We start from the raw sequence: 18,322 nt of genomic DNA on the forward strand, positions 1-18,322 counted from the left end.
ATCAAATGTTTGTCAAACAATCAAATATGGCGCGAAGAATGAGTCAAACAATCAAATATGAACCTCATATTTGATTTGTTTGTTTGGGTATAAGCGCTGTCCACCAGATACAGTCAGACATACGTGCCATGGCGAACCGTTCCTTGCGCAACACAAAGGAGAGCCTATTGTCTGAACTTGAGCACGATGCTGCCGAATCTGAGAGGCAGACCGGCGGTTCATCATCGTCAACGAGTGGTGTTTCAGTTGCGCTTGTGAAGACTTCACATGGGTCTCGGGACTGGAAGCCTGCCTCTGTTCTCCACGACTATCATTACAACATGGCCAAAGAAGCCGAACAAAGCTGCGGTGTAGGGCCAGACCAAGCTCATCCCCTTCCTACCAGCAACAGCCCTTCTTCTCAAGATTGGCCTCATCAGGGTGTCCCGATTGGAATTGAAGTCAACATGAAAGGTCGGACAATTTACCGCGATTGCACGGCTGGTGAGGGCGTCACCCAAATCAATGGGGCATACATCGAAAATGACCCGGATCTCCTTAATCGAATGGCGATGCAGCCATCTGGACCTCACTTCAACTATGACCACATTGGTCATGCGAATTCCACAGCTTCGTCATACATAACTCAGACACTGAGTTCCACCGACAATGCTCTCCTGTACATCAATTGTACAAAATCTGGGACTGGCGATCAACACAATAATCTTGACGCCACTTACGATGGAGACGTGTATGGTACTCCGTCTATGCACGCCTACTATTTCGGTTGCGCCGTGCTACCAAGCCAAGGGCAGGGTCAAACATCAACTGGGCAAAGGCAAATTAATGGGCCCAGCTTGAGAAGGCAGAAAAAGACCAATGCGGAGGACTCATGAATTCTGAGGATTGTGAGAATTGTGTTGCTCAACCGAGCCTCCTTTCATGGATTGCGTTGAGGTCTGCAAGTTGATGGTCTTTTACTCTGTTACCATTTCCTAGTCTCTTTTGTGTTTCAATCTCACTCTCGTTGAAATACCTTAATAAAATCTTGTTATCCGCCAATGTCCCAGTCCTAGTAAGGTACTGGACCAGAGCTGTGCCACTCGTTAGAAATAGTACCTAGAAAATCGAAGTCTTCCTTTATTGTCACAATCCAACCGATCGTATTCTGCTAACGTATCTAAACTGATAATGGCTGTGGTGCACCTGGCTGAGCGTTATATGAGATTCGACCAGCAGGCAGAAAGAAGAGTGCCACCAAAGCCCCTTTCCGGACTTCGGGGAAGTGATGTGTTCCAGGTCCAGGGGATGTCCAGCCAGCACCCTGCCAACCTTGCATTCCTTTAAGTTCAGTCGTAGGATCGAGCTGGACAACACAGTTTATCTCGCCGTAAGGGTGAGCGTGGTATTGTCCCCTAAACTCAGTATCGCTATCCATAAACACAGTCGTGATGCTGAAATATCTCGTTGACGCCGAAGGTAGTGCAATTTTGCCCCGCCGATATTTGCGTCCGTCTATCTCAGTCTGAGCCACCCATCCTTCTTCGAGACCTTGTTTGATGAGGGCGCAGAAGTCTTCGTAGTACTGATTGCCAGGTCCAAAGTCTTGATTGAGTCGTGATTCTAGAGCTTTGCCGGGTGTCCTAGCGCAATTATCGTGAGTTGATGAGATTTGTTTCCATGTCTCTCGTCAGAAGAACTCACATGTCTTGCACCTCATTCAAGAACTCGCAACATCGAGAGACAAACTTTGCCGCCGTTGGCCATACAGACACATCTAGCACCTCAGTCGTATCTGCCTTCTCCATTGTTGAGTCTGAAAACGCAGGTAAGGAGGAAGAAGTAATGATGAACTGCACTCTTGCGAAGAAATGGCTAAGCCGGAATTGTCTTGCCGGTAGTTAAAGCCGGAATGCCACATGGTGCGGGGAAGAGGCATCGCTTAGTTTCCTTCGGTCACGCCGGCACGGCCTCCCGGTGTAGCGATGACGAAAGCGACCGTCCAAAATAAGCGTTCGCGTGGCGATCCTGCAGTTGAACTTGTGTTCATCAATATTACTACCCAAGATGAATCAGTGAACTTTTCATGCCGGAAACCTCAGACACAAAAATATCGAGAGCCATTGCAATTATGCAGACATTTTCAACGCCGACAGGATTGTTACTCACCCCAGTTCGAGACTTGAACGCGGGGTGATTGAAACTTAGACGCCTATCGCTGGAGAATCAAGTGTAAGAACATTTTTCCGTTCAACTGAAGTCCTTGATGCTGAAATCGATACTGCTGTTGTTCACTCAATAGCTCAGCTCCTTGCAGCCTACCAAAAGCGTGATCTGCTTGAACGAGATTTGGACTGAATAGCAAAGGTATAATAACCGTGAAGAGACGAAACTTACAGACAGTGTTTGAGCATTACAGTGCAAAACGTCGTAATGATTCGCATGGTAGTCATTATCACATGCATGTCAGGTTTTCTTTCGAGCCCTGTTTATGATAACCGATACGTGTTCTCCTCTGTCACCTAACATCTGTCTGTTGATGCGCACACTCAACGGGAGAATCGGATTTCCCTCCACTGCAGACCTTGTGTTCATTCATCCATTCAATGGACGGTATGAATTTCTTGGCTGTTATGCCGCCTCGATCAGGTGATGGCTTAGAGACCACAAGTTGGGGCAGGTCCTCTGGTGATGAAGCGAAGAGAACATAAGTGAGGAACAGAGTTGAGCCATTGCTCATCAAAACTGCCGCCTACGGCATCATGAGACCAGGGGAAAACATTTGATAAGTTGATTGTAAAGATGCATTGTTCTGGGCAGACGCCATGCTTGATCCCGAGATGCATTTAATAGATGATTAACGATTCACTTGATCTAAGGTACACAGTTGAGGATGCAATACCACACAACATGATGTGCATGCTCATGTTTGCCAGGGCAGGCCGATCAGAAGCTGCAGTCGTTGAAGGTGGAGTACTACCGCATCACTGGGAACAGCTGCCGGTGGGAGGCCGATATGATCATAGCTTGGCGGGGTGAAATGCATGCCAGCTTGACAGAAGTCTCCGAAGTCCGCCTTTCACGATTAAGAGGCAGCTAGAAGATCAGACGGAATGGGTCGGAAGCGTTCCGAGAATCTTTTTGACTGGACAGAGCCGACTTCAAGCTGAAAGCAACTCAATCATGCTTATCGACAACTGCCTACCTAGGCCGATTACTGTGGTTCCGGGCCTGGCGTATTCCCCGATCACAATCCGGGATGGATGCGCTGCAACGAGGGGCGGGTGATCCATCCCAAAAGGGGAAGTTATATGCGACACTGGGGCGACCACCAAGCTTGCATCGCACGTATGCTTAATATGACTGTTCAACAGCCTGGGCTCGTAGTATTGTGTAGGTAAAGCGTGGAATTATGGTTCAAGTTCAATGAACCCAGCTCATGTAATTAATCAGATGATGAGATGAACCCCCTTTCCGTCCTCGACCTTGTATAAAGGCCCGGTGCTGGCAGCGATCATTATGCCTTCCGTTCCTCATCCAGCAGGGTTACGTTTGTTTCCAACTCAAGATCATTCGGCAAAATGAGGTCTTTCGTAGCTATTACTGCTGCCTTCGCTGGCATCGTTTCTGCCCTCGACCCTATCTGCGATGCCGAGTGCCAGAAGGGTTGCGATGTAGCCTGCCAAACCGCCATCCTGCCAAGCCGCCATCCAGACCACCAACGAATCTGAAGCATCTCTCTGGGTGAGCGACATCGTGTCCGACCCCTTCTACTCTACTCCTTCCAACTTCACCGCTGCACAGCTTTCTTTGAACTGGACCATCCCCGCCAGTCTGTCATTGTCAAGGGTCCTCTATGTGACCGAAGACATCGACCGCAAGCCGATTCCCGCATCTGCTTGGGTTCTCTTGTCTTTCTCCAACCCGTTCGCCAAGCCCGGTGCTACGGCCGAAGAGAACAAGCTCCGCACCGTCGTCTGGACCCACGGAACTGCCGGCCGTAGCCGCTTGTGTGCCCCCACGAACAACAAGGGCCTTTACTACGACTGGAAAGCCCCCTTCATCCTCGCCGAGTCTGGGTACGCTGTCATTGCCCGACTATGCTGGCCAGGGTTCCGATATCCCCCAGGGTTTCATGTACGAGTCTGGTTGGCTCCACGTTGCCGATGTCGCATACTCTCTCGTTGCCTCTAGAAAGGTCATCGGCGACCTTTTAGGACAGAATTGGGTGGTCTATGGACACAGCGAGGGTGGCATGACGGCATGGAGAACGAACGAGCGTCTGGCTCAGCCCGACCAAGAAGCCCTTTTGGAAGCCGGCGAGTTCATCGGCTCCGTGGCTGCCGCCCCTGCTTTGCGGCCGCAGAAGCTCATTCCCGCCTCTATGGCGCTTGCTCAAGGAAAGGCTGCCCACGATCCCTTCTCGGTTTACTTCCTCCAGTCTCTGTCTCTGCTCTTCCCAGATCAGATCAAGGTTGCGGACTACCTTGGAGAGATTCCTCTGCAGCGCCTGGCTGCCCTCGACAAGTCGTGCTTCACGTCTGGCTTCGCTATCGTCGGCGATTTCACCCCGGAGCAGCTCTGCAAGAACACCAGCTGGCTGACACTCCCTGTCGTCAACGACTGGGCCGTTCGTTACAACGGCCAGGGCCCGTACTCCATCGCGGCGCCAATGTTGGTGATTTCGGGCGAGACCGACACCATTACACCGAACAATCTTACGCTCGATGACTTCAACCAGACTTGCACCTCATTCCCTGAGAGCCCTGTTCATGCTAGAGTCTACCCGAGCATGGGTCACGGCCAGGTCCTGGAGGCGGCGAGAGCTGACATTGCTGCATGGATCGCGGCGAGATTCGAGGGAGTCCCGGTGGAGAAGACATGTGTCAAGGAGGAGGCTAAGCCGCTTACTGACAGATATGCTATTGGCGAGCTTTTCTGGCATGCGACTGCTCAGCCCTTCTAAGGAATTGCTTGGATAATGATGATGATGATGATGATGATGTATTTAACGTCTGGTAACAAAAGGATGTGCCGGGCGCTATGCCGACATGGTCTATGCTAATCTAAACTATATTACAGGCTACCGTCTTTACCTAACGTTCCTATTTAATAACTCGGGCAAATTTCGGAAAAGAAATTGGTCTCTTTTATTTATTTATATAGAAGAGAGGCTCCCTTAACAGAGCCTAACAAGAAATTAATGCTTATTTTAGCTATACGTTAGCGGAGATAGCGCGGTATAGCCTTACGTCCACGCTTATAGAAGTAGAAATGGACTGGTATCTTGGGTTTCCCACAGCTGCAGTTAAGCAACGCATCTTAATAAGTGAATCTCTCGTGGTATGCTATAAAGTCTCCATGATAGGATCTTGCTGCGTATAGCCTTCCTAGTAAGTGCCGAGGGAGGCGGAGTTCGGGCGGCTTGGGATGAAGAACTATCTCGAGGTCGGTATATTACCGAGGGCATTAGGACAGCCATTTTCTGGCAAAGGCTTGGAAGGTAGCTGCTTTAGCTTGCCTTTCTAGGTGCGCTAATGAGGGCTATGGTTATGATTTTGGGATTAGTTTACAGGCTTCCTTGGCTAGAGCATCCGCTTCTTTATTTCCTGGTATTCCCGTGTGCCTAGGGCACCACCAAATATAAACCCTGCCGGGGGTTGTCCAGCTCTCTCTTTGTATCCGAGTCTAGGAGGAAGAGAGCCTATTGAAGGCCCTGAATCTAGCCTGGCTGCTTCCTGTGCTCTGGGAGTATAGTCTAGCCGCGATTACGAGGTTGTCGAGGTAGATGTGGACGTTATCTGCTATACGAGCCGTAGGAACCCGGGCGGCTTCTATTAGGCCGTGATACGTAGTATGTGCCTTTACGTTATATACCTCAGTTTGGGAGCCGAGTGGTTCGGATCCGCGGAAGATCTGCCGTGTAGCTTAGTACCCTACCTAGCCTGCTCCGGCGGAGGTGCTGCTGCCGTCCGACATCTGGGACCCGTCAGTATAGACAACAATGTCCCGCTTGGAGAAAGTTGCTATCCTAAAAAACATACAACACCAGGTATTCGCTGGTCGTCACCGACCCAACTACTAATCCGGCCCTCATTGGGCCTATCTATGGACACTCAGCATCGTGAAGTTGTGGTAGGTTACCATCACCGGGTGACGATGGATGTCCCAGAATACGGAACAAGGATTATTCCTTCCTAAACGGTCGGGCACCGTTCTGGCTTGCGCAGCTCCGTCGCTCGACGGTCAGCACTAATCGAACACCCAGACACCCTAAGCGAGGCACACCACCACCACTACCCAGCCCGCCCACAACCTGCTTCCAACTTTCAAGAAGCAACTTTCGAACTCTCTAATGAGGGTGAGACTGTGCACCCTGGTACACCTGGGCTCCTAGGCAATGAGACCCGTTCTGCGGCCATAACCGCTGACCCTTGCCTGAGTGGCTAAGCTTCCGGACTCGACTTATCCTGAAGGTTCCGGGGCCCGGTGGCGCTTACCAACAAGATGTGCGTTTCTAGGCTCTCGGTAAACTGTCGCCAACACTTCCAGGTCCCCCCATTCACAATTCCCGCATCAACTGCAAAAATGCTCTAGGTACCAGCAGGAGGCACCCTGCCACACGTGGTCACGATTACACGATAAGATAAGGAACGGACGCCCACCCGGGAATCCTCACCTAACGGTAAATATACGGACAAAGGATATGTTCCGGATCAGGACTTATAGTATGGACTTGAGCTGGGCTCAAGAACAAACTTTCCATAGCTTCTTCGACAATTAACTTCATATAAGATCTTATGATCACTTTTAGCTATCTTCACTAAGAACCTCTGTAACAAGACTACGATTGATCACCGAAGCCTTACCTGACCTTACGACTTACAGCACATAGCTTCCCCGAAGCTACCCCCGGCTACAACACTGTTACTGAGTATCGCAGCCTCGACTTCTGCTAACATACCTCACTACGACTAGCTGACCGTAACATAGGTGACCTTGGAAAATGTTTCGGTGAGACACACTCTTCATTAACTGCGATTTTCAACTGAGCTGTTGAAGTTGCCGATTTGGGTTTAAGCAACTGCGGTCAAGGAAAGAGGCCGAACTTCACAGAAGTCACGCAAATTAGTTTCGGCCGCAAAGGAAACATTTATTATACTCATCTAGAGTCTAAATCAACTTGAAAGAATGACGACACTTGAAAGTATACTAATCATATCAACATCGCCGTGTGACGTAGCACTCGGCCTAGTACCCTGCGCGTAAAATTGTCCAAAGTTCCTGCATGTACAGTTCAAGGAATGAATGCCTCCTGATGCATTTTTAATAAGATCACCCACAATTGAAGAAGGAAGAAAGAAGAAGAAGAAAAAGACACAAGTAGAAAAGTTTTGAGAAAACATCATTTCATAGTACAGGCGTAGCGATGAAAGGTAGGATCTTATTCCCCGTCATATAGGTACCCTGTGGCTGCACTCTCAACGAGAGGGAATCTTCGAGGTAGAAATATGCGCGGCAAAAAAGTACAAGGCACAGAAGATGGTCGTTGGGACAACAACTCGGAGCGGGATTGCCATGTCTGGGTTCTGATCGGGAGAGATATTCCGCCACTTTCCGATCCATTTATGAGCGCTGCGCCCCCATGATTTAGCCTGTACATGCAACTTGATCTTGGGCGCGCTGCTGCTTTGAATCTGGTGTCTCTGAGATTGGGCGTCTTCTGTTGCAATGGAGGTACATGCAGGCAGCGCTGCGTATTCCTTGTCGTTGCTTTGGCTTTGGTGTCTCTGGGCTTCGGGATCTTCTGTTGCAATGGAGAGGGGAAGCGCTTTGGACTTTTTCAGTCGTCGGTAGCTCCTCCATACTTCGAAACTGTAGTAAATGCCACCGTACAGTGAAAAAATCATGTGATAGGTGGCGCAGACTCTCCATGATTTTCGCTCAGTCTCAGAGGGAAAGAAGAAGTTCCACCCAAACATGAAGGAGCAACTGAACAATGCCATCACGAAGATGCTAGGGATCCACAGTGAGAGGCCTATCGGCATCCAGATATCTGATGGGATGCGGCTCCAAGGACGCTTTATTGTTGTTGTTGTTCTATTTAACGCCATGGCGGCAAGGGCGCAGCCGCCCTTGCGGCAGACCTCCCGAAGGGTATGTGGCGTGAAGGGTCGCAGGCTCTAGCTATATACTATATAGTACACGCCGTCTCCTGACGTCCTCCAAATCTTGCTCGTGAGCTACTATGTGTTCTATCCATCCCTAGTTCCCACTGGTGCCCTAGTTCCGTTATAACCATCTGGTTTCTTATTAGAGGTAGTCTGTCGTTTGGAGGATAGGTTATGACCTATTTCCTAGTACCGCGGGCAGATCTTCTGGAAGAAGTCTGTCACGCAGAGGAAGGCCTGGAAGCCTTCAGAGTCAGTGATTAGCCCCTTGAAGTAGCGATCGAGGGACCCTATAGGTCCTACGGGCTCCTGGCGGCTGTAGGGGTAGAGGGTGGGCCACTGTTGCCTCCTCAGTAGGGTCTTTCGGCAGTAGACTAGATGGTCTGCCTCCTTAACCCATCCACAGGAGCAGGTGAGTAGTGCTTCCGTGTGGTTAAAGCGTTGGTGATATTGTTCAAAGTCCCCGTGGCCTGACCGTGCCGCGAGGAGGTGATGAAGGGCAGCCCTAGGGAGGCCAAGTTCAGGAGGGCAAGCAAGGGTAGCCTTGAGCCCTAGTCGGGTATAGCGGGGAGTTGCCTCTTGTTTCCACCATCGTCTATATTGGCGTCTTGGCCGCTCTTTAGCAAGCCACTTGATACCTGATAGAGTAGCTAGTTGGCCCCTAAGGACTGGTAGAGTTGTTCCCTCCTTAGCTAGGCTGTCTGCTTCTTCGTTTCCTTTAATACCTTGGTGCCCAGGAGACCAATGGGTTTGTATATCGTGTATCCTAGCTACCTCCTGGATCTCGAGGAAGGCCGCTTGTGAGGAGTCTGGGATCTTACCGCGAATCCCCTGAATAACGCTGGTATTGTCGATGCAGATGTGTATAGGCTGGCCTTGGGAGGTCTGAAGGGCCCGTCGGAGCCCAGCCCTCGCCCCCTCCGCCTCACCATCAAACACTTCTGCTAAGCCGAGACGGCCGCAGCCCTGGGCTATACGTTTATTGTTGCGGTAGATAACAAAGCCGTACCCTGTAGCTCCGTCAGGAGCTTTGGAGCCGTCTGAGTATACGACCGTATGCTGACCTGGCACAGTCTTGAGCCAGGCCTGGAAGATCCTAGCTGCTACTTCCTTCGTCTGTGTAACTATAGGTTCATAGGACCCTGGGAGGTATTGCGGCTGTAGGAGCGCTGGCCTTGGACACTTAGGTAAAAGGCCAGCTGTTCTTTGAAGCCTGGTCTGTTGCCGCCCTGACTGCAGCAGCCTTGGGACCAAGGGATGCTGTTGGTCAACCTTCTGCAGGCGTATAGCGAAGCGTAGTCGCGCTGCTTCGAGGGCTACCTCTGCTGTGGGAAGGCCAGCGTCTCGGATGAGGCTACTGGTCGGTGTGGTTCTCCAGACAGGCAGGATAGCCCTTGCTGCTGCTGTAATAACTTTGCTAAGTCTACGGGCCAGGCCCTTCTGTCCTGTACCGACTGTAGCTATCTGTAAAGCAGTGCTACTGCTAGTATTGGTGCCGCTGTTTAGGGCTGGTTTGGTTAGGCCCGCATACCAGGTCTCAACTCCATACAAGGCTGTTGGAAGGACACAGGCAATAACCGCTTTTCGTACTGCGGCTGCTGGGAGTCCCCCTTTGGTATTTGTTAGGTGCCGAAGGAACTGGGCTACCTTCTTTGCCGCTGCCACCTTAGTTTCGACATGGTGACGGAAGGTGAGTCTCTTGTCGAACCAGACTCCTAGCCATCGTACAGGCTTAGTTGAGGCCTTAATAGTTAGGCCCGTCGCCTGTATATCTGGTAGGTCTTTTGTCTGGTTATATTTCCTGCTGAAGTGGACTGCCTCACACTTAGCTGGGTCAAAAGCAACCTTGTTATCAGTGCCCCAGTTAAGGATATGAGTGATCTTTTGGCCTAGGGCTATAGCATTTCCTTCTAGCGACGGGCTAGTAGCTACTAAGCCTATATCATCCGCATAGCCAAACCGTAGCTCTTGATCGTCGGCTAGGATATCCGCTATATATAGTAAAAAGAGAATAGGGGATAGTGGGGAGCCTTGTGGTAGCCCACAGGATAGAGGGAAATCCTCTGTAGTTGTATCCTCTAGCCTGACCCGGGCTGCTCGGCTAGAGGTAAAGGTGAAGATCAGCCTAATCAGATGACTAGGCCAACCCTGCTGTCGTAGCCTGATAATAAGTCGGTTTCTTAGGACAGAGTCAAAAGCCCCTTTAACGTCCATTGTCACAAGAGTTGCAGTGAGCCCTGAGTCTAGAGCCCTCTCGATCTCGTGGGTCAGACAGGCTGTTAGGTCGACTGCAGCCCTGCCTGGTAGTGCTCCAACCTGCTGTGGGCTAGCAACCCCTTCTAGGATAGTAAGGTAGGCCATCCTTTTTGCTATTAGCCGCTCTAGGCCTTTACCTAAGCAGGATAAAAGGGATATCGGACGCCAAGACCCAGTCTTCGAGAAGTCTGTTTTCCCTGGCTTCTGGATCATGACAACTTCTGCTTTGCGGAACGGTCGAGGGAAGTGGCCTACCTGAATACAGGCCTGGAAGAGCTGCTGTATAGGCCTAGCTACTGATTCCCAGGTGTGTTGTAGTAACTTTGTAGTAATCCCGTCAATCCCAGGGGTTGTAGTCTTTGTTAGAGTAGCCTGGCGTACTTCTTCCATGCTGACCACATCCTGCCAGGGCATTAGACGCCGTGCAACTACTGGGATAGCGAAAGGGTCCCCAGGTAAGTCGTCTGTAGCGTTAAATCTCTCTAGTAAGGCCTTTCGTAGGGCCTGGGCTTTATCGTAGCTGTTGTCGATTGTCTGACCTTCCACTATAAGAGGCGGGCCTTTAACAGCTAAGCCAGCCTTCCGCCAGCCTACTATCTTATATAGGTCTTGGTCTGTCTTAGCCCTTCGATCTTAGTAGTCCAGTAAGCGCGTTTTGCCCTTCTAACAGTTGTTAAGAAGGTCTTTTGCTCCTCTAGGATGGGGGGAGGTATAACTAGCCCAGGTTCCTGGGCCTGCTGGCGCCTAGCCTCGATAGCAGCTCGGTGGGCTTCTGCACACTCTTCTGTCCACCAGGGGGCTCCCCTACCCTGATTTGTCCGTCTCTTACCTACAGCTTGAATAGCTGTATAGAAGAGGCTGACTAGTTGGGTAGCTAGAGTGTCCAGCTCTGCTGGACTAGGTACTTCCCCTAGGGTAGGTAAGGCTGAGGATCCAGCTCTTACTAGGTCGATAAGTCGGGGTAGGGCTGACTCTGGGACTGAGAGGTGGCCAGTCTGGCGTTTCTGTTCCTGGGCCTTGCCTATAGGGATAGTTGTTGTGATAGCTTGGTGGTCAGCCCCTGGGTGCAGGTGTGGGCTAATATAAGCCTCAGCAAAGGGGATATTTGAGAATGTTAGGTCGAGGGTATGCCTATGAGTATGGGTAGGGACCCCAACCTCCCCAATAAACGAAAGATCGTAGCCTTCAGCCCACTCTGCAATATCGTCCCCCCGATTCCGGCTAGGGGAGCCTGGTTCCCAGGTAGGGTGGCGGGCGTTAAAGTCCCCTGCTATAAGGGCTCTTTCTGGCGGATAGTATCCTAGGAGAGCAGTAGTCGTGTGGTTTGTCGGCTCACCTGGCGGCCTATATACGTTGATAATAGTGAAGTTGCCAGCCTTAACCCATAAGATATCTCTCGTTTGGGTAGGCCTTTGTTGCTGTATTTGTAGTCTTAGACTCTTGCGTATATAGGTCATAACCCTAGGTCTTGTATCTCTGTTGTTCCAGAAGTCAACTGGGATATAGGAGTTATAGCCTGGGTGTGTGTTGATTTGCATCTTATCTCTATAGCCTATCCAGGGCTCCTGGATCAGTACTATATCGATCTGATCCGCCCAGCAGAGCTCTAGGAGAGCTGTATGAGCTGGGCTTCTCTTCCCCACGTTACACTGGGCGACTCGTAGTACCCGTGGGGAGGCTGGCCTGAGCCTACTGCTCTGAGTCGAGGTCGAGGTGGGTGTAGGCATTAATAACGTTGTAATCAGGCTTCTGCGCCACCCGCTGAGCCCTGCTGCTTGAGGTAGCTAGGGTAGGTTGGCTGGGTAGGGGGGGTAGGGCTGGGTCGTCAGGGGCTTGCAGCCCTTCTTCTTCAGCCCCGTTCTCATCTTCATCCATGCTGCTACAGCTAGCCGCATCACTAACGTCCGCTACAACAATTGAGTCCTGGATAGGGGTAGGGGCGCGTGGGCGCTTTGAGCCGGGCTGATGGCTCGTTAGGCTGTTGCTAGGTTGCTGGGTGTTGCTGGCTTGGGTGCCAGCCTGGCTGCTCTGATAGAGGGCCTCATAGGCCTTCTGACCAGCCTTACGGATCCGGGAGAGTTCCTTCCGGTCTGGGAGGGTAGGGGAGCCATTAACCACTAGGGGCCTTGCTGGACAGTCCTTATGGTTAGCTTGGAAGGGGCCGGAGCAGTTGGCGCACTTCGGTCTAGCTATGCAGGGCCCAGTCTCGTGGGATCCCGAGGGCCTGCTACAGTTGCTACAGAGCGGCTGTCGGTTACAGTATCGGTTCGAATGATATCCCTGGCATCCAGGGTCGTGTCTGATTAGGGTCTTCTTCTTTTGGATAAGCTGAGACCTGCTGCTTTGGTTAAACAGTCTGAAGGGTGGTACTTCCACAGAGAAGGAGATGACCCAGGAGACTTCGTTTGTAATAGGGTTTACACCTAGCCGGGACTGCTGGGCCCGGGTAGGCTTACGTCCTGTTTGGGCAAGGACCTCATCTTCTACCAGAGTAGCTGGGTCAAGGGCGTCGCCATCAAGAGTCCACATCTTAGCAGGGCAACGTGGGACGACGTAGGTAAACCACTTAGTAGGGGTCTCAACCTTATAGGCTCCGAGACACTCTGCTAGTTTCTGTTTGTTTGCAAGGAGGGCTTGCTGGACCTGCTTATTCAGGGGTCTCAGTGAGTAGCCAGTTGCAATATGGTAGATGTGTGGGATATCTGCCAGCTGGAGCCTAAGGGCCTGGCAGACTGTCCGGCGTAGGGCGAAGGGGGCGTGCTTCCTAGCAGCCGCTAGGCCCTCTTCTGGGATACGGGTAAAGACCCGGAGGTCCTCCTTCGGTTGGGATAGAGCCTGGGCCCGGGTCTCCGTCAGACTCTGTGTCTGGACTTCGGGCCGGGTGGGGATTCGGGTACGGGTCGGGGCTACGGCCACGGCTGTAGTTGAAGCCGAGGCTACACGTCAGTCCATTTCCGGCTCGGAGCCGGAGCCGTAGTCTCGTTACCCATAATCCTCTTCAAGGCTTGGATTACATAGGTTGTAGCTTCTTTTGCAATCTGCTTCCTAGGCCCCTCAAAGCAAGAGATCACGTTGTCCACAGACTGAGCAATAGCCATAAAGACGTCCTTTCGGGCTTCATGGTGCTTAGCCTCTTCATTAAGAGCTGTAAGGACAGCTCCAGTAGCTGTCCCAGTCATAGTCGAGGGCCCCTTAGCCGTTAAGGGGGTTGTTGTTGGGGCGTCGGGCTGGCTTCCCACGAGGCTGGGCCGGAGTGGCTGGGCCTCGGTTTCGCGGCGGCGTTTAGCCCTTGAGGATGGGGGCGGCTCTGAAGAGGGTCCAGAGCCTCGATCAAGGCCGGCCGAGGAGGTCGGCAACGGTCCAGAGCCCGCCGGAGGCTGCGAGGCCATCGCGGGAGGGCGCCGGAGGAGAGGTGAAGGGTTTTCAGCTGTTAAGGATTTTGGTGGTAGCCCACTTATTACACTAACAGTAGATGCCAAGAAAAATTAGGCGAGAGGGAAGTTGCAAGGACGCTTTATATACGGCCTGAATACGGTTGGCGACATATCCATCGGCCACACGAATAGATGGAGGTGCATCATGTCACACAATCTTGTGTAGTACGACCAGTGCGTGGCGATCCTGAACTCCTGACGACTAATAAAGGCCAAAGGAGTCTGGAACCACTCGTGAGGTAGATTGGGGTGTGTCTATTCTTGGCCTCAGCCATCAAACCCATGACGATGATAGTTAAGGAAATTGCGAGCTTACAGTCTGTCGTGCTTTCTTCCTGATGAATTCAATCGCAGTTTCAGTTTCAATGTCTTGTGGACATGTTATGGTAGGCTTGTAGAACCAGCAAATAGAAGTTGAAAACATGACAAAGGTGAACGAAAGAGCAGTTAGCTCTAAAGGGGTGATGGGAAAACCCAGCCGGAGTCGATCCCCCTCTTTGATGCAGAACAAGATGGCCTGCCATACCGTAATGATTCTGTTCCAAGATCCATGTCAGTACTAGTATGGACGAGGAACCAATAGTTTATCCGTCGTACCTGGAAAGAGCGTCGACACTGTTGCGTTCAGAGATCGCCATTGCCTCCATGTCTGGATAGACGACGTATTCGTTTTTAATCAAGTAGAGTAATTGTGCAGCGTTGATCGGAAAACGTCCGTAATCGGGACTCTTCAGATGTATTCCTCCCATGTCTACAAAGAATGCATGCTTTATTGTCCATTTATTATCCCCACGTATTCTCTTGGGGAGTTCCTTGAATTCCTGTAACAGCAATGGTTAGCAAACGTAGCACATCGAGAACACCCCCCTCCCCCCACCGCTCTCAATGTGCACCTGCATGCAACGAACCTTGACACTTTTTCTAGCACTAGCAAGCTGTCCAACTGCAATACCAAAAAGAAAGTCGGGTCCGAGAAGGCCGATAGCGGCAAGGTTGAATTTGTCGATGGCAGCGTGCCACCACTTTTCTCCGTGCCCCAGTGCGTTGGGATGAGTCGCTACCCAGACACAAAGCAAGATGGTCAGGTTACTGGACCAAAGAATGTCGATGGTCCCTCTGTCGTTGCCTGCACTCACCCAACCGCACACAGGCTTCCAAATATCGATCGTTCCGTTGGCCGACGAGTCTGTTGAGTTGCCGCAATAGTAACCCCACGGGTGCGTGTTCGGATCTGCCATCTGGGGCTGCGCAAGGGGGCTCTGAGCCACTATTTGGGCTTAGAATCGTCGTTGTCGTTGTCTTAGGCTGGTTTTTTGCCACTGTTAGGCAGATTTTGGTAGTTGTTGCTGCCGTAAGAGTGTTGCAACGCAATGCGTGGTTAAAACTCAAGCTCTCAAAGCAACGCCACGGGCGAACTGCAATCCTAAACCAACAAGATGGGCAATCGGTAGCTAAATAGAAGAAAGGAGGAGAAAGGTAAGCAGAATAACAGCGGGCGACCCCCCCCCAAAACCGGGCATCTCTCACCATTAGGCTGGCACCAACAAGTGTAAACACCCTTGCAGTGTGCTTACAGGCATGCTATTTCGAGAGCAGCGAAACGCAGCCGATACTTGGTTTTGGGGGCCAAATCTGCAGCAACTCGGATACAGTTGCCACCTCCAGCCGCTGAGGTGTAGTCATTTCCGTCGTGTTGATGGTTGCTGCAGCCTGTTCTTGGTTCTGTCACTGCGAGGGGGGCCTTCAATTTGAGATATGTGCCTGATGGTGATGAACTCACGCAGGCCGCTCTGCATCCTGGCCTAAATAATCACAGCAGGCCAAGACCAATAAAGTCGCGCCATGAAGCGTAGGGTTGCTTTTCGCGCTCTCGACGCGGGCTGGGGTGTCTCTTAACGAGCGAATCAGCGACGGCGCGGATAGCCGCCCGTCATCCAGCCCACTGACGGAAACTATATGTACCCACAACTACCTAAATGCAGTAGAGGGATCTCTCTTTTGTATATGGCGCAACGGTACTGTTGGATTCACAGGTGGAAAAGGAAAATACTCGAGTATCGTGGGTAGCAACGATCACCGACTGTAGTGGTGATATTGCTTGTTCTTGTTGTTCTTTAGTGGAAGTCTAACCAGGTGCCAGCGGCGGCAGGAAGTCTGGGGTATACCACCCTCGTGTGGCTGAGCCACACGGACCACCGTGGCTGGAACGGACCGCGGCAGCAACCTCCTGCTGCCTAATGTAGGCCTATTCCAACAGGTACAATTCCGAATTCTGTCACCCACCCATTCTCACTCGTTGCGTGTCCCTTTTCGCCATCAGGCTGCGTCCTGAATCTCTTCCTCCCCCTCGTTTCTGCGGCCTTCGTTTTTTGTTTGAAAACATTCGTCTTGCCCTGAGAACCATTTCAAGCCTACAGCAGACAAAGTTGTTGAAGACATCAGACCCGCCCCCGCGATTAATCTTCCCGTCAGTTCACAGTCGAATCGGACTCATAATGGCCTCCTCCACCGAGACCACAGAGACGGAGCCTCTCATCAACTCTAACCCGGTGCTGCAATCCTACTACGCGTCGCTCGAGTCCCGTATCGGCTACCGCCTGGTTCTGGGAGGAACACGGCACTTCGGCTACTGGGAGAATGACACCTACTTCCCCTTCCCCCTTGGTCGCGGCCTGCGGGCCATGGAGGACAAGATGGCTGAGGTCCTGAACTTGCCCAATGGATCAACGGTGCTGGATGCTGGCTGTGGAAATGGGCATGTTGCAAAACACCTCGCCAGCAAGCATGGCCTCCGAATTGAGGCATTCGATGTCGTCCAGCGCCATGTAGAGAGGGCGAGGAAGACCATCAAGAAGGCTGGTCTCGAGAACCAGGTGACTGTCAACAGGAGGGATTACCACCACTTAGAGTCGCTGGCAAGCGAGTCATTTGATGGCATTTATACCATGGAGACTCTTGTTCACGCCACGGACCCGGAGACTGTCCTGGGGGGCTTTTTTCGACTGCTTAAGCCCGGCGGCCATCTCGCCAACTTTGAGTACGACCACGAATTCATCGGGGACTCTCCGGAAGTCATGGCCGACAATATGCGCAAAATCAACGAGTATGCCGCCATGCCGACAAACGACCGGTCGCATCCGGGCGTTTTCAAGCAGCTCATGGAGGAAGCGGGCTTCGTGGACGTCGAGGTTCGCGATTTCTCCGAGAACATTCGCCCGCTGTGCCGTCTGTTCTTCCTCCTTGGAATCATCCCTTACATCGTCATCAAGGCGTTCGGCTTCGAGCGCTACTTCATCAACACCGTCGCTGGTGTGGAGACTTACCGGGGCAAGGGTCGCTGGAGGTACATCGCCATCTCGGCTACCAAGCCTGGAGACACCATTGAATCCCCGAAGTCTCGATGAGAAAATGGCCCACTAGCACTGGAAAATTTGGAGTTATGTGAAAGCCAAGCAACTGCGTTGAATTTCAAGGCACAGTGAATTTAATGAGAACTGTTTGAACGGCTTCAGTCATTGGGGAAAGTTAATTTCGGGGGAGAAGATATTCAATTTATGAGAAAGTGCTGCGGAAAGATGAGGGATGGTGAACCTGAAGTGGTCATCTCACTAGAGTACACTACTCACGATCAATCCAATGAAGCTGAGTCATGATGCAAATCTGTCTACACCGTCCACCTGTGAGCTTTTTGGGGGCATGGTCGGGGACTATGATTGAATGTGGTTGTGAACATTGCAATAAGACAATGAAAGCCATTCATAGGCGTGACTGAGTCTTGAAGATATTCATACTATTACCACATGAACCTTGACGAGATGAACCATTACGCCATTAACCTACATGATAAGTGTTGAAACAGCAAAGGCTGATAAGGAGTAATAGGCAGGTACCATGGGCTGGCTGGCACCTGCCCTGGGCGAAGTGGGACAACTGGCTTAGTCATCACGGCCGGATACAGGTGGGGCAACCACCCAGGCCGTCACTACCTACTTCGACCGACTCCTGCCTACAATGTAAGATAGAAAAACAAGAAGAACAAGCAATAGGATCACCAACAGACGAGTGATAATTGCTACCACTATTTGTCGTATACGACCCCGTGGAACCAACAATAAGCGAGTGGGCCACTCCCTTATCGCACCTTAAAGGTCGATTATTTACCTATTTATTAAAAATCGAATAACTAACTAACTAGTTAGTTAGTTAGTTAACATAAGGCTAAAATTAATAAATTCTTTCACATAAGTGTTACGAGCAGGTCAAGTGTTACGGCCAGCTAGTCGTAGGGGTATGTTTGCAGAAGTTGAGGCTGCGATACTCAGTAACAGTGTCGTAAGTCTGGATAGCTTCCCTGAAGCTACGTCTGTCAATCGTAAGGTAAGGTAAGGCTTCGGTGATCAATCGTAGTCTTGTCAAGGTGATAGCTGAAAGCGGATGGAGAACTTCTGAACACATACCTCGAAAGGTACCCACTGTTAGTAA

General features: G+C 51.3%; 5 protein-coding genes across 5 annotated transcripts; 3 read left to right on the top strand and 2 right to left on the bottom strand.

Moving 5' to 3' along the window:
• Positions 1-320: 320 nt before the first annotated feature.
• On the top strand, positions 321-875 carry BDP81DRAFT_452698 (uncharacterized protein; the record flags this gene model as incomplete). The annotated part of the gene is made up of 1 exon (XM_060592768.1): positions 321-875. One exon carries the CDS (start codon positions 321-323, stop codon positions 873-875), a length of 555 nt encoding a protein of 184 aa, XP_060441738.1.
• A 64-nt stretch (positions 876-939) lies between these two features.
• Positions 940-1,862, bottom strand: BDP81DRAFT_435337 (p-hydroxylaminobenzoate lyase). The gene is made up of 2 exons (XM_060591042.1): positions 1,684-1,862; positions 940-1,622 (listed from the first exon to the last, which is right to left on the bottom strand). The coding sequence occupies exons 1-2, from the start codon at positions 1,785-1,787 to the stop codon at positions 1,160-1,162; spliced, it is 567 nt and encodes a 188-aa protein (XP_060441739.1). The 5' UTR covers positions 1,788-1,862; the 3' UTR covers positions 940-1,159.
• Positions 1,863-3,349: 1,487 nt separating this feature from the next.
• BDP81DRAFT_483582 (uncharacterized protein) lies at positions 3,350-4,945 on the top strand (the record flags this gene model as incomplete). The annotated part of the gene is made up of 3 exons (XM_060595067.1): positions 3,350-3,645; positions 3,683-4,065; positions 4,109-4,945. Exons 1-3 carry the CDS (start codon positions 3,561-3,563, stop codon positions 4,943-4,945), a joined length of 1,305 nt encoding a protein of 434 aa, XP_060441740.1. The 5' UTR covers positions 3,350-3,560.
• A 9,479-nt stretch (positions 4,946-14,424) lies between these two features.
• On the bottom strand, positions 14,425-15,078 carry BDP81DRAFT_327350 (uncharacterized protein; the record flags this gene model as incomplete). The annotated part of the gene is made up of 2 exons (XM_060585132.1): positions 14,425-14,661; positions 14,749-15,078. The coding sequence occupies 2 exons, from the start codon at positions 15,076-15,078 to the stop codon at positions 14,425-14,427; spliced, it is 567 nt and encodes a 188-aa protein (XP_060441741.1).
• A 1,055-nt stretch (positions 15,079-16,133) lies between these two features.
• BDP81DRAFT_435351 (S-adenosyl-L-methionine-dependent methyltransferase) lies at positions 16,134-17,639 on the top strand. Its single transcript, XM_060591043.1, has one exon. The coding sequence runs from the start codon at positions 16,336-16,338 to the stop codon at positions 17,242-17,244; it is 909 nt and encodes a 302-aa protein (XP_060441742.1). The 5' UTR covers positions 16,134-16,335; the 3' UTR covers positions 17,245-17,639.
• The last annotated feature ends 683 nt before the right edge of the window (positions 17,640-18,322 follow it).

The sequence above is a fragment of the Colletotrichum phormii genome, assembly GCF_030913505.1.
Source record: "Colletotrichum phormii strain CBS 102054 chromosome Unknown BDP81scaffold_19, whole genome shotgun sequence".
Lineage (NCBI taxonomy): Eukaryota > Fungi > Ascomycota > Sordariomycetes > Glomerellales > Glomerellaceae > Colletotrichum > Colletotrichum phormii.

Coding starts and splice junctions, on each gene's coding strand:
- BDP81DRAFT_435337 (XM_060591042.1), bottom strand. CDS start 1,787: ATGGAGAAGGCAGATACGACTGAGGTGCTAGATGTGTCTGTATGGCCA. Junction 1,623..1,683: donor TTGAATGAGGTGCAAGACAT/GTGAGTTCTTCT, acceptor TAATTGCGCTAG/GACACCCGGCAAAGCTCTAG.
- BDP81DRAFT_435351 (XM_060591043.1), top strand. CDS start 16,336: ATGGCCTCCTCCACCGAGACCACAGAGACGGAGCCTCTCATCAACTCT.